Source organism: Hermetia illucens, chromosome 4 (genome assembly GCF_905115235.1).
Source record: "Hermetia illucens chromosome 4, iHerIll2.2.curated.20191125, whole genome shotgun sequence".
Lineage (NCBI taxonomy): Eukaryota > Metazoa > Arthropoda > Insecta > Diptera > Stratiomyidae > Hermetia > Hermetia illucens.
Genome location: NC_051852.1, coordinates 136,006,983 through 136,021,768, shown reverse-complemented (window position 1 = coordinate 136,021,768; position 14,786 = coordinate 136,006,983). Strand labels below are relative to the sequence as shown.

Below are 14,786 nucleotides of genomic sequence, written 5' to 3'. Positions count from 1 at the left end.
AGGATCATACTGATTATAACTTTAACGGCTTTCTGAGTTGGGGTTTAAGAATATACTTAAAGCTCTTCCGGCTTATCACAAGAGAAGACTAAAAGGGATTAAAATTAGTCGGCTAGTAACCTGCAAATTTCGAAATTTTACTGTTACCGAAACATCAACAACGCCTAGTATAGGGGTTGACCTTACGCCGAAGACCTTTGGCTATCGAAAATTGACTATGATTGATTTCTGGAATGCGTGCAAGGTCCTTCATAACTGTAGCGAGGAACTTCAGAATGGTCGCTTTCTCCAATTCGACCGAAGATGTTAACGATATAAGCTGGATATTCTGGGTCTACATGAAGGAACATAAGACGGGGGATTCTGAAGAGTACTTCTCTCCCTTGTGCGCACAAATGGAACTGTGGTTTTGTGCTCTGGAAAGCCGAATGGCAGCAGACGCGAATCCGATGTTGGGCTGTTTCTAATGGCTAACGCAAGGCGCGTTCTCTTGATCTCGGAGACGGTTTCTGACAGACTTTTGACTGCAATATTCCGCTCCAGATTAAGGCGCAACATAGTTGTACAGTGTCATGCATCAACGGAAATTTCCGATGCATCTAGTTCAGGAAAGGGTTCCTAAAGATGAATGCCAAGGTGGGCTCTGACAACACTTTGCTCGGACATGTTGGGAGGAAACACGGAGGTAGGTTTCTGGAGATTTCATTGCCTCTACTGATTGGAGGCACATTGTTCGAATACAGAGCTTCCTATAAGGTTAGTGGGGTTTCAGTTGACAGATATTGCACTAGCTCTTAAATGTTTTCACGCCGCTGTGATGGTGCCAAATGTCACAATTCCCACAAAATTAGGTTTATTTCTCGCTGAAGAGTGGAAACTTGTCACTAAGTTCTAGTGTGAGGTGAAGTTTTACTCAAAAATTAACAGCAATCTTATGCAATGCTCCAGCTATGATAAGCGACTACAGTAGTCAGATAAAACCTGCATATGTTCCAACAATGAAATTGATTATGAAAAATGTCGACAAAGACCGTTACGTTTTGATATTAAACAAAATATGTATGAAACAATTTTATAAAGTATACTTACAGCTTTCTATATAGATTGGACAGACTTGAATATCCATTGGATAATGTTGAAATTCCATTTGACAGGCGATAATGGCATGCATTCGCGCTGCATATCGAATCGTTTTATTTTTATATAAAGAAATAGAAGTGAATTTATGATTTAAGGATGCAATTTCTGAAAAGAGAAATTTCATGGTATTTAGAAAGTAGAAAGATTATATTATTATTTGAGATGCTATTTTCTAGCATAAGAATTTTTTTGTCCAGAGACAAGACCAGAGCAAAAATGTATTCTTTATTTAATGTTTTTATCTTAGGCTAATGTAAATCCTTTTTAATCTTTTCTGTGAGCGTAATATTATATAGTATAATTATAATGATAATGGAAGCTAGTCCAGGAATGCAAATTGTACAAACTGGTCCCTCAGTTTCGCACTTGGGTAGGGCTGACAACCATATACGGAAAACTAACGTTACGAAGCCACGAAAGGCGCCTCGGACAGGATGGATTTTATAATGACGAACCCGGCAACAGAATAACGATATGCGCATTTTCTCATGGAACTTGCGCTCCTTGTGCAGATCGAATGCTTCATCTAGCCGATATCTTACACCAATATAGGACTGATCTAACAGCATTGCAAGAGATGCGTTGGACTGGTTTCCTGGAGAAGAGTCACTACACCATATATTATAGGGGCCATTCGGGAAGCTATGTGCTCCGAGTACGTTTCCACCCCCTACAGAGGAGACTGCAAAGATACCTTCTAGGAGGCAGATGAGCGGGTCGCCGAAGCCTGTCCCAGGTGTGATATCAAAATCATAGTTGGAGATTTTAACAGTCAAGTAGGGACGAAGCCCGTATTCAGGCGATACGTCGGCTCCCACAGCTTACATAAGGATACCAATGATAGCAGACTGCGGACTATTCAGTTAGCAGTATCACACAAAATGGTTGTTTGAAGTACTTGGTTTGCGCGGGAAATAGTCCACAAATACATATGGGCCTCTTCAGAGTCCAGATAAGTCATCCAACGTTCGAGGAGAAGATTGGACTTCCAGGAGCTGCTCTCCACATTCAAGCAATTGAGACATGGTATTCAGAAAACAATCAAAGCAAAAACAGAAGCTTTAAAAACCTCTGCAACGAAGCGGACGTAAACCTCTGGGACGCAGCCTATAGAGTGGTGATGTCTAAAATAAATGGGAAGAAATCACCGCAAGTAACTTTATCTGACATCGATAGTGAAGATACTGTTCCCGAAAAGATCGAACACAGTCATTAAAGCAATTGGTGCAGCTGGGTTAGAGACCATACCGCGTTTCACCGAATATAAATTGCTGCAGGTATGCAAAAAAATAAAGGACAAAAAAGTACTTGTCCTGATAGTATTCCCAATAAACCTGTGAAAGCAGCCGCCATGCGAGACCAGAGATGTTTATACAAGAAATGCAAAAATGCCTCGATGAAGGTATATTTCCTAAAAAATGGAAACAGCAGCGTTTGGTTTTGCTGTCAAAAGGAAGGACACAATCTGGTGATACGTCGTCGTATCGCCCAATATCCCTTATAGATACGATAGCGAAGATACTGGAGGGAATAACTGTTAAAAGATTGCGCGAGACAGCCGAAAATAAAAGTGCTCTTTCCGATATGTAATTTGGATTCAGGAAAGGTCTCTCCACCGTCGATGCAATGAAGGTGGTGGTAGACACCGCTGCAGCTGCCATAGAAGCAGAGGGTACTGCGAAGTGGTCACGTTAAGCGTAAAGAATGCTTTTAACGCAGTAAACTTATTGGCCATCAAAACGTCCCCCATCCGAATGAATACACCACGCTACCTGAGAAACATAGTGTCTAGCTACTTTACAGATAGGGAGCTAAAGTACGAGAGCGACAGAGGCACAAATTACTACTGTGTCTCAGCTGGAGTCCCTCAGGGATCGATACTGGGTTTGCTCTTGTGGAACATCATGTATGATGGAGTCTTCCGCGTGCATTTACTAGAAAGGGTAAAAGTAGTAGATTTCGCTGACGATATTGCTGTGGTTGTAGTTGTAAAGCACATTAACAAGATTGAGACAGCATCCAATGAAGCGATCTAGAGGATCAAGAGTTGACTAGAAACTGCCGGACTAGTGCTTGCGCTTCTTGTCTGAACCAAACAAACACACTGCAAAGTTCAATATGTCGAATAATAGGGAGATTGCAAAAGTATTTTGCAAAATCTGGGTGGAATTTTGGAGTTTAGACGTAGGCTGAACATTTAAGACAGACATTTAATAAAATAAAAATAAAAAGTGGGATTTGTATCGTAACTTGACGTCGGATACCAGTCGACTCAGCTGTGAATGAGTACCTGAGTCAAATCAGGGTAATAATCTCGGGTGAGCGCAATGCTGACCACATTCTATCCTACAGTTCACTGTAGTGTACAATTGCGGTCTTGAATGAAGTGCTCTAACACACTTCAAGGCCCTGATCCAATATGGCTTGTTGCGCCAACGATTATTATTATTAAAAATAAAATAAAATGATAATAATTTTGCACCAAGCGCACCAACGCCATCAAGGAAGCCTTGACCAATATTGGATTGGAGGGATATCTTATTCGGTTATATCCATCCAACCAGTATAACCCAGTCGGATCTGGGAGGCAACCACTTGATCAGAGCTGTAAAAAGAGGCACGCCCCAGGGTAGCGCCATCTATCCGGTGCTCTGGTTAATAATGATGGACGAAATTTTGTGAAGGTAGTGGCGCAAGTCGACGGCTTAGAGATATTAGTGTCACGGATGTTTCCGTCCATTATGAGTGACATCATCAAATGAATGAACAAAGATTGGTTATTTCCTCCAAAGTAAAGTATCTGGGTGTCATCATAGATCCGAAGCTAAGGAGATTGAAGATAGAACTGAGAATTAAGAAGGGCTGCCTGCAAGGTGCGTCCCCGGCCGAGGATGGTTCTCTGGATGTACACCGCTGTCATGCGTCCAATCGTAACGTAAGGTTCTATTGTATGGTGAGACTTTGAGCAGGATTCAAAGAGCTGCGTGTGCAGGTGATACTGGTGCTCTCAATTTACTCCTGCATCTCCTCCCCCTAGACCTCCACAGCATGTTGCAAGGCTTTGACGTAGTATCTTTCATCGATGGATCAAAGATGTGGAGTCGGTGCGGGCGTTTTCACGTATACACACAATGTATCCGAGTCGTATGGTCTCCCAGGTTTCGTCAGTGTAGTCCAAGCGGAAGTACTGGTGATACTGGAAGCTTGTCGATGGCTGGGGTATGATCCTAGCCCTAAGCGTAACATAGCCATTTTGACTGACAGCCAAGCGGCCATTAAGGCCCTGTACTCAGCGACGACATCCTCCAGGTGACGAAGGCTCACCACCTGTGCCAAGTTAAGGAGAATTTGTATCGTTTATAACAAAACCTGATCAGGAGAGCTCCTGTGCCAAACGCGTGCATATACATTCAAGATTACGGTGGTCTGCACTGGACACTGGAGCATGTCGCCAGGCATACCTCACAATTTGCATTGCTGCAGTGGTGGAGAGTCCTCAGTCACTTTCTTGCCCAGTTCTAGCTGGAGCCAGGTTACGGACAGTGGGAAAACCATTCTTTGGGGACTTCGAAGAGATTTCTAGCTGGAGGATGGGAGAGCTGCTTTCCTTCGCGAAGGCTGGCTCTGAAAAGTTGAGTTGGACTCTGCCCCCCCCCCCCCCGTTCTCAGGACAGCAGTTACGGTCCTAGGACTTTGTGGCATCAAAACGCACCAAAGCGCTAATTGGGCTCCTCGGAGCGGCCACTGATACCTACCTACCGCACATCTTATCAGGTTACATTCTAATGTGATCCTTCTTTTGTCCCAGATATCAATTAGGTACGGCTTCCAGCGTAGCGATATCCTCTCTTAGATCTGGATTTCGGATCCAACCTGGTGAGATCCCAAGACACCAGTGAAGGGGATTGAAATGCTCTAAGGACCCTTTTACATTCTCTAGCTGCAACCGCATTTCGAGGGGACTTTTCAGTAGAGATACTCTTAGGTGCTGGCGAACCTGTACTGTCAATTTTTATTCTTAAACATATAAAGCTTTTCACGTGTTTTGCAAGTTCTTAGAATTTAAAGGATTCGATTCTCATGACATTTTGGAATCATTGCTTTCATATTGATTCGTGATAAGCGTTGCATTGTCGATAACAGGAAGTGCAGTCTTTCTTTGCTCTATGTCTAGCCACTCATAAATCTCCAATGCGACCGGCGGCCAGTGCAATTTTCAACTGCACAAAAACACTTGAAACGTCCCTCATAAATACCATCTTCACATTCAATTGAAACAAATGTTTCGTTGCAATCAAACCGATTAGAGGCTCCCAGCGGGTAACTTAAATTCAAATAAGAGATTTCTTTGGTGTTCATGAATGTTTCATGTTTCTACAATTTGCATGAATTTAAATGAAATGCATGCGATTACTGCATTTCTTGGACGCTAAGTGAAGTTTGCGTGCAAAACGTTTGAAAAGTAGATGCTTCCGGCTGAAATCCGGTTAGAAGTCTGGCGATATTGGTGGGGAATTCCTTTCCAGCCGATAAATTAAAATCACACCTGAATTCAACTCAGCCGAATGTTTCGCGAAAGGTCCTTAGTTCTTTGACATTGAAGAGTGGCCAAGGTATTTCCCAACTGACGTTATCAGGACCTTATCGGAATTTTCAAGGTTGGAACACAGTCGAGATATACAATAGACAGAAGTTGCTGTCGGTCAAGGTACATGTGTATAAATTGTTCGTCCTTTGGCTAATTCCTTCGCACATGGAACCACCTACAACCCTGAATGTTTGTTCGACTAAATTACACACAAACTAACGGCGGTCGCGAATTGAGAAACAAGTCCTTTGTTAAGGAGTCTTGAGTGAGGTTTCGCTCAAGTTGAAGGTCAACTATTCGGGCAAGGCACGTTCCGATTTAATCGATATTGATAAAACGGTTTGCCACTAGCCATGGAACTGTATACCAATCTTCAAGGAACTTTAACGCGGATTTGTTTTTTTTTTTCTGTTTGACGGAAAGTTTGAAGTTCATGTATTGCAAGGGTGGGAAGGAATTCATTCGTAGTTCAAAACTTTCACTCGATGGATTGTCGCATTGCAGTTCAGACTGCGTATTAAAGTGAAAGGGGAAGTAAGACTACATAAGTTGAGTAACGCAAGAATGAATGGAATTTAAACTAAACGCGAGGATTACAATCATGGAAGTAAATTAACAGGTGGAAATGTGGTTTCCTTGCCATAGATTTTGTTAGTTCTGTATGTAATGAGGGAAGTAAATCACAAAGATGGGGGGTTGATTAATATTCGAGTCCTGCTGTACCCTTTTTGGTTTTCAGCCTTGGAAGCAGGTGAGGTTGCTGGTTTTTTTCCTAGTTTAACAATATGGCGAGGCATCGAAATGTTTAATAAGGGCAATGTTAATACGTGGGAATCTGAACTGAAATATGTAAAGCACCTGAAATGCCAAGAGAATGCTCTGTAAGAAAAGCATGCCTGCTGGAACAGTTAATGCTTCAAAGCATGGGCGAGGTCGACGACGTTTGCAACTATCTCTAAAGATTTTTCGACGCCATTGATCGAGTTTATGGTCAGAAGTGCGATAAATGGTATAGTTTCGATGTTGCTGGTCAATCGTTAACATGGCCACTTACTAAAATTGTTACAGTATCAAGCGCCGACCGACGATCCCCAACAATGCAGAGCAGAATGAAGTAACCGAGCGAAAAAAATTGCATCTTAATTGAAATGATCTACTCCAGAGTTGAGTCTCCACCGCAGAAATAATGTTAACTGGGAACTTCATCAGGAATCGAGGCTCCCTGCTGTTTTATTGAAAGAGAATCCTTCTATAAGATGTAGACGGGAGACGCGCTGAATGTTATAGACTTGCAAGAATGTGGTTCGCCTGTTTACTGCTTAAATCGAATCACGAGTGCAGGCAAGTTTGAATCATTTATACGAAGAGTTGTGCTCTTGGACTTTGCTGGGGACTCCAGAGCTTCCAAAGTTTGGATCTCTGAGGAACACCGAGTAGAGATTTCGTGTGTTGCACAAGTTTTAACAGAGTCTCATAAGGCACAAAAAGATCAATGTAAAGACCTTAATTCCCAACAGGCGACTGATATTGCTGAGACAATTGTTAGTTCCTATGTTGATAGAAGAACCGAGGTGAACGTGTTGACGAAAGATAGTGTTGATGTTATACCGAACAATGAGGGAATGATAATATTCGAGCTCGTTAAGTAAGCGAGGGCCAGCTTTCAAGGATACTTTGAGCGACAATGATCCTTTCGTGGGCTTTAATGTGAACCCAGCTGCAATTTTACATGTGATTCCAGCTCCTAAAGTTGTAGCTTCCGTGGAGTGTAAGCACTACACTATTGAAGAGAAAGTCAAGGATAATCCGAAAACCACAAACACAGCGGCAGTTCCAACTAAATTCGTAACCTTTGGTCCAGAAAAGCCCATTCAATTTTTTATGAATGTAGGTGATGGGCGACCAATTTCGTTTTGTTGTTTGATGCTTCCGGATAGATTAACTGTAGCAAGTCGAATAGGTCAGGAATAAACATGGGGTTGATATTTGTATAACTTGAAGAAATGGCAGATGTCACAAGGGGACTTTCCATCGCTCTGGACTCGCGAGAGCTACGTTCTTGTAGCACTTTTTAACATGCAAGACAGTTCGACATTTCCACTGCTTTTCTACATGAAGAGAAAATTCATTTGTAGAGTCCTAGAGTCCTAGAGTATATCGAGAAAATTTTGAAGTTCAGTATTGAAGGGAAGTGTAGTAGTGACACTAATATTAACAAAATGCTACGGATCTAGACTGGGGAGTCGAAAAACACCTCCCCAATTCAGGGTGTTACGTGAACCGTGCCTATTGGATAGCTTGCAGGTGGGAGTAACTGACTGTATTCGAATGGAACCTCACCGGTCTCAGTGGCGGAATTGCTAAATGGTACCTCCGTTTTCTGAAGGAAGGCCTGAAATCAGAAGAGGCACTTAAGAAAGCTCACAACAGACCTAAGCCGGAGCCGGAGCCCAGAAAGCGGGGAGCAGCGGAGATCAACCCGCATGAAGGGAATGCTCCAAAAGAATACAAACCTGAACCCAAGAGGGGAGAAAACCCAGGCAGGCCAGGGATGAAGGCAGGAATCGGAAAGCCCATTATTAGCTATGCTGGTGCGGTTAAGAGCATTCGACTGACCGTACTGCCAAAAATGTTTCCTGAGTAAATATTCACTCGTGAGGAGCAGGAAGCTATTGAAGTCTATGAAACTTGTGTGCACAGGGATACGCTTTCGACCAGGTCATATACTGGTGGACTGCGCGACGGAAGACATTACAGATTGGCTTAGGACCATAGTCCCTGAATTGCCAGGCTGGGAAAGAGCGGAACTGCTAACATGTGCTGGGGAGGATATATCAAGGACACACATGGTAACAGTTTTTCTCTCGAAAGCCGTAGCAATAGAGACGGAAGATCTCATTGACTTCCTAATCGTTCCGAATGAGGATCTCCATACGCGATTTTGGAGAGTCTTCAGAAGCAAGGTGGAGGCAAGGGTAGACTCCTCACGATCGAAGTAGATGACCGAGCCCTGAGGGCAATCAAACGTCGGAGTTGTCATATCAACTATCGATTTGGCAACATACCTGTGCACGTGCACAGGGAAAAACCGAGGAAGACACCTCGGAGGAGACACCGGGTGGAAAGTATACCGCGGTCCCCGAAAACTCTCGGAGGCGGAATAGAATGGATCTGCCAGGGAAGTAAACTTGCTGTTCAGTGAAGAGCAGACGCTGGACCACTTAGACCTTAGATCTGCTAGGGGACAGCAACGCGCAGAAAAGCGCCAGCCAGAGAAGGAGAATGATACTCCGACCATGGAAAAATGTTCCAAACAATAACGGAGCCAATGGCTAGCACTAAGATAGCTCAGATATGCGAAAGCTGCATTTGCGGTAATTGCAAGAGCAAATTCCAAATAGAACGTTTAAATAGTGCTGGCTCAGGAGCCCTGGGTGATCCGAGGGCACATTCGTGGTCTGAATTGAGGCAGTATCTGGTAATCCAAGTCTCACTGGAAGCCGGGGGGAGCACTCGAGAGGCAGTCGTGTCATCGGGATACTTCCCAAAAGACGATATCCGGGTTCTATCGAAGCTGGTCGCTAAACTGGTGAAGAGGGCGTTCCCACTTCTCCTCGGCTGCGATGCCAACGCCTATCACGAAGTCTGGGAAAGCAGCGACACCAATCGAAGGGGTGAGTACCTTCTTGAATTTATGCTTGGCAATAAGTTAGAAATATATTACATAGGAAACCCTCCCACATTTGTGACCAGCACTAGACAAGACCTACTAGACATAACTATAGGAAATACTCTAATGAACGGGCTGGTCAGGAATTGGAGAGTGTCCGATGAGCCTTCTATGTCTAATCACAGAATAATCGGATTCGGTATTGAGGGCAACTCCAAAATAAAAAGAATAATAAGGAATTCCAGGAGAACGGATTGGAATTCCTATGCAACGCACCTGAGCAACAATATGGCTCAGCTTCAGGAGCGAATCGGGACTAGAAACAGTGATGAAAAACCTCAACACAATCGTCATTGATGCATATGAGGCCAGCTGTCCGGCTAAGACAGTTAAGTCATGAAGGGACGTACCATAGTGGAACCGGAATTTAGCCAGAATGAGAACAGAGGTACGAAAACTCTTCAACCGGGCAAAACAAGCTGGGGACTGGCAGAGGTACAAAAATGCAGAAAGGGGATCAAAATATGAATGGGATGTCCAAAATGGTTAGGAATATCAAAGTATGCCGAGAGTATATGTACCAACAAGTTGAAAAAATCCCTCGTATGCAGAACACAGTAGGTAGATACCAGTTAAAGGTGCTTATAAAAATTGCCAGAATACTAATAAAAACTATCTGCTTTATACATAAATTTGGAAATGAATTGGAGTTGGTACATGTTTAGCCAATGGTGATGTTAAACCGAAGTTCACTATTATTAGCGATCAATCTATAGTGTGCCTTGATTATTTTGTAATGTAATATGGTTTGCGATATATGAAAATACTTACCAGTACAAACATTAATAATTTATCTTACCTGCAACTTTTGAATTTAAAAAATATGGATCTGGTTGCCATAAACTATTAAATAATTCAGGAGGAAGCGCTACAGAATCATCACCATCTTCGAATATATCATCCTTCAATTTCAGTCGTGTTTCCGTCCATTTTTGATGAACAAACATATCTACTCTGCATATAATCGAATGATATTATAGATTTATGTGGTTAAAATGAAATCATTTACCTAAAATCCATATCTTCTACATTAATTGAATTAATATCTACAACAAATACGCTAAATTCTACTATCACTGGAGTTCCTCTTCTCGAAGGCGGACGTACTTCTGCAAAGAAAAATGGATTGTCAAGAATATTATAAGAAAAAATTTTGAAAGGAGTATTAATGAATTTTTAATAAAAGTTATTGGTTTGCTAGAATTCTGTGTTCTTCAGCATCGTTACCCGTATCTAACACCGGAAGGAGTAACTTTAATTCAACCCGGTGTAAGCATTGCAAGGGCAAAGTATATATGCTTACAGAAGAATTAAAAATTTATAAAAAATACTGAAGCCAACTCCGTTTTCACACAAAGGGAGTGCCTTCAGTGCGATTGGAAGAGAGGAATATGGTTCGAAAGTGCAGGGCTTATTAGACCACAGAGCTACAAGCTACTTAGAAACTAAATAAGACTGCTGTGTCCGCCCCCTCCCCCCAGAAAGGGCGACAAATTCAGTCTAACATTCTAACACTTGTCATGGTCACCACACCCAGGATTAATGAAGTACCAAAATTTCATAAACTTGATTGTCCGATGAGACCAATGTTAAGCATAATGTTTGGACGACAATGTTTAAGGGGCGTGAGAATGAATGGAAGCGATTGTCAAGCTACCCTGGATAAAAGCCTAATTTTCAGATTTCCTCATAAATAAGAAAGTATTGTACATCGAATAGTTATCGTTCCGTTCTAAAAGGTAAAGAGAAAAACGTAAAAAGGTCCACATGCAGGTAGGGATAATCTTATAACTTTTGGGTTGATGGCCATTAATTATCAATAGTTAGTGGGTGGTGCGGTCCCTATGTTTGTCAGCGAGTTTTTTAATTAGCCTCGATGCACAATTCCCTCCATCTATGTTCATCAATTTTGCCGCATCCTTTCGCAATATTTCCAAGCTCTCCCATGCGTCCAATGTGTGTGGCTTATTCACTTGTCGTATCAGCTCCAAATTTGGCCTCGTCACAGAATGACCCTCCTCGATGACGTGTATCGCTACCGAAGAACGCACCGTGTTGGCTCCTCGTCTTTCTCCCTTCTCTACTTCCTTAGGTGTTCTTGGAACCTAGTCGTGATGAAGCGTTTTGTTTGGCCAATGTAGACCATCTCGCAATCATTGCAGCTGATTTTGTAAATCCCACTTTTTTCCTCTTCCGTTAATGGGTCCTTTTCGATCCCTAATTGTCTTTTAAGGGTTGCGTCTCTGCTGGAACACTTTTATGTTGTATTTTCCTAGGAAGGATTTTATTCTATTCTTTTGATAATGGTACGCTCACCCATTTTGTATCAGCTAGAGTGCTTTCTTGCTCGAAGAATGTTGAATGTTGGTTTTTCCATATCTGGTCTTGGTTTCTCTTAATCAGTTTTTCGATTATTTCGACCGTGTAACCATTCTTGATTGCTGTATCTAGTATGAACATTCTTTCTTTATTCATAACTTTCATGGCTTTCAAGCCATCCTTGTTTAGGGGGTAAGTGCAGAGACGATGTACCATTGAATTGTAGGAAGCCATTTTTTGTGTTGCGGTATGAGCCGAAGTTGCTGGTATAGTTCTTTGGATTGCCGTTGGTTTCCTGTATATCCCGAATTCGAGATTTCCACTATTGTTCGTTACTCGTAGGTCCCAAAATGGTAGAGATCCATGTTCATCCTTTTCTATTGTGAATTGGGGTGTATCCTATTGATTTCTGTTAATGTGTTGTCAACCTTGTCCTTTCCCACTATGGCAAATATATCATCGACATATCTGAACCAAATTCTCGGCATTATCCCCTTTTCTTTAATGATTGATTCCACGTATGCCATAAACATTTCCGTCACCAGTGGTGACATTGGGTTGCCCATGGAGACTCCTGCTATGGTTTTATAGAATTTCCCACGAAATGTGAAATAATTTTCACCCATATATAGTGACGCCAATTAAATGTATGTTCTCACTTTGGCCCTCCAATCTATTGTGTTGTTCGATTTATTCTGCCAAACTTCTGGTTGATGAATAGCTGGTTTGATCGGTGTGTTTGGGAACAAGGATTTAACATCGAATGATACCATCATTTCGTTTGTGTTTATGTGCCCTGCTTCCTGTAGCTTGCTGGTGAGTTCACTCGTGTTCCTTATTGCCAGTTTGCTCAATGTGTTTCCCACGACTGAAAATTCTTGGACTAACCATTTTACGATTTTGAAAGTTGGTGAATTGGAGTCGGCGATTATCTCCCGCCATTACGAACATTGAGCAACATTGAAGAGTGGCCAAGATATTTCATGCTCGCGATTTTTCGCTATGCGACCGCATCCAGGACAATTCGGCGAATCATTCAATACAAATAACGCAGATATTGCCTGTAGCAACCACGGTATCCCGCAAGAAACTGGGTAAAGCGGTAGTTGGTCTCTCCGTTGAGAACTCTTCGTAGAATCGTCCCATCTCCGTTGATAGAGATAATCTGATTCGGATCTTGCGGCATTCCTGTGCTTTCTGTGCCTCTCCATGCGTTTGGCTTAGTACAGAGTAATGAGCTCTTTCGCAGAATATCGGCTGGGGCCGTCTCTGAGAGTATGCAAACGCCTCCGCCCACACACATCATTTCGTCTAGAAGGAAACTCCGATAGTGTTTTGGCCGGTCAACCTTCGGCAAAGTGTGCATCAAAACCCATACTGGCGGCGAACAGACATTGCTGCTTTTGTCGATAGGTAGCAGTCTGAGGTAGTTAGATGACTTTCTCAGTCATCTTTCCATTTATCGAATAAGCAGGTCGGACGATATGATGCTGGATCTCCAGATAGGTTTGGAAAGTAACAAAAAGTTGTGCTCTTTCCGCAGAGCTGGGAATATTTCTTCTTTTAAGCACGGTTAAAAAGTGTTGTAGAAAAAGTCGGGCTTAACCTTCATTGCCATCCAAACCTGTGGCTTTTTTGTCGCCAATCCTACCACATATATTATTTCCTGTAGCTCTTAATCGATTATTGTAGGTACCTGACACACGTTGAGTTGAACCATCTTTTGTCTGCTGTTTTGGTGGTGAGAAAACAGAGCCTCACGGGCAGGTCATCTGAGCTAATCTTTGCAACCTCCTCATTAGCAGCCTGTATGCCCCATCCGAAGGAGGTGCTGTGTGGAGCATAGCAGCTATATATGTGAATTCCTTTCAGTTTTGCTTTGATAAATTCGCAAGTGGAAGACTTGTTCTTCGTAAGACTTTAGCACTGCTGAACCCATTTGGTCTTTCACACAAATGCCACCACTGTGATTTTGATATAACTCACTAATTATGATTACATCGATGTCTTTCTCGATGTTGTTTCGCGAGAGTGTGTCGTTTGCCGCTTGGCAGTAGTGCGGTTAATTTGTATATTCATGATTTCGCCATGTTTTAATGCCACTTGCTCCTTAAGGGGAGAGGTTTCCAGAATCTAATTTTTTTATTGCATAGATTGTTAGCCTAGCTACCCCAGAATACGCTGGAGAAATTTTAAAACGAAATTATTTGTCCTTTTGATTTTATAGGGGTAGAAGCGAGCGATTATCGGTTACAGCCTCAATATACACTGCCCAGGAAGTAACCGCTTTATATCCTTACGAAATCTGGTAGTGTTGTCTAATTGGTTGAATTTCGATCAACTTTTCCTACTAAGAAAATTCCAAAAAATACGTGAAGGAAGGTGTTTTAATGTGTTTCCTCCTTAAGCCGACACATAGCTTAGCCTATTCTTACTCTCCCTGTTTCTGTTTCACCATGAGCTCTCCTTAACGTTTTCATTGCTGACTCTCTCCGATAAGGTTGAACAGCTTTTCCAGGGCCTCATGAACCTCCTCCTTCGATGTGATCTCATCTATACCCTTACAGACTAGTTATCTCCTGCCTAACAGACTTATCAACCATTTTTCCGAACTCCAACATAAGGTTTCATTTCTGGGACCTTCTAATGCGGCTAATATTATCTTCTAAATTGGTGAGCTCGGAGTCTGCCTTTATTATCCTGCGAATGTCAGCGGGTGATCCCCCACCAGATTTGGAGATGGTGAAAACCGCGGGCCTTATCTTCCTCCGATCTCTCCTTTTCCGGGGTGTTACCCAATGCTATAAAGGCAGGTCCCGACAGGTCGCAGCCTTTTATATTTCTCGGGTGGGTTGACGTCAAAATTTCTTTTTTTCTGCCTTATGCCTGATGAGAGATTTGGCAGTTCCTCACAGATTTCAGTCTGAACACTTCCACAAGAACGATAATATGTAGTGAACTCGTCTGAACTCATATTTGCACGAGCTCTAGCGACTTTACGCGAAGTGA

General features: G+C 42.5%; 1 protein-coding gene across 2 annotated transcripts in view; it reads right to left on the bottom strand.

The window, feature by feature from the left end:
- LOC119653814 (glycine receptor subunit alpha-2) overlaps positions 1–14,786 on the bottom strand; it is a 69,117-nt gene that overhangs the window by 20,071 nt on the left and 34,260 nt on the right. The window contains exons 3-5 of one of the 2 annotated variants that reach the window (XM_038058842.1): positions 10,468–10,567; positions 10,258–10,412; positions 1,090–1,245 (exon numbers count right to left, since the gene is read on the bottom strand). In XM_038058842.1, coding sequence (XP_037914770.1) covers positions 1,090–1,245; positions 10,258–10,412; positions 10,468–10,567 — 411 coding nt within the window. The remainder of the gene's footprint in view (positions 1–1,089; positions 1,246–10,257; positions 10,413–10,467; positions 10,568–14,786) is intronic. The other variant, XM_038058844.1, reaches the window with a different exon arrangement.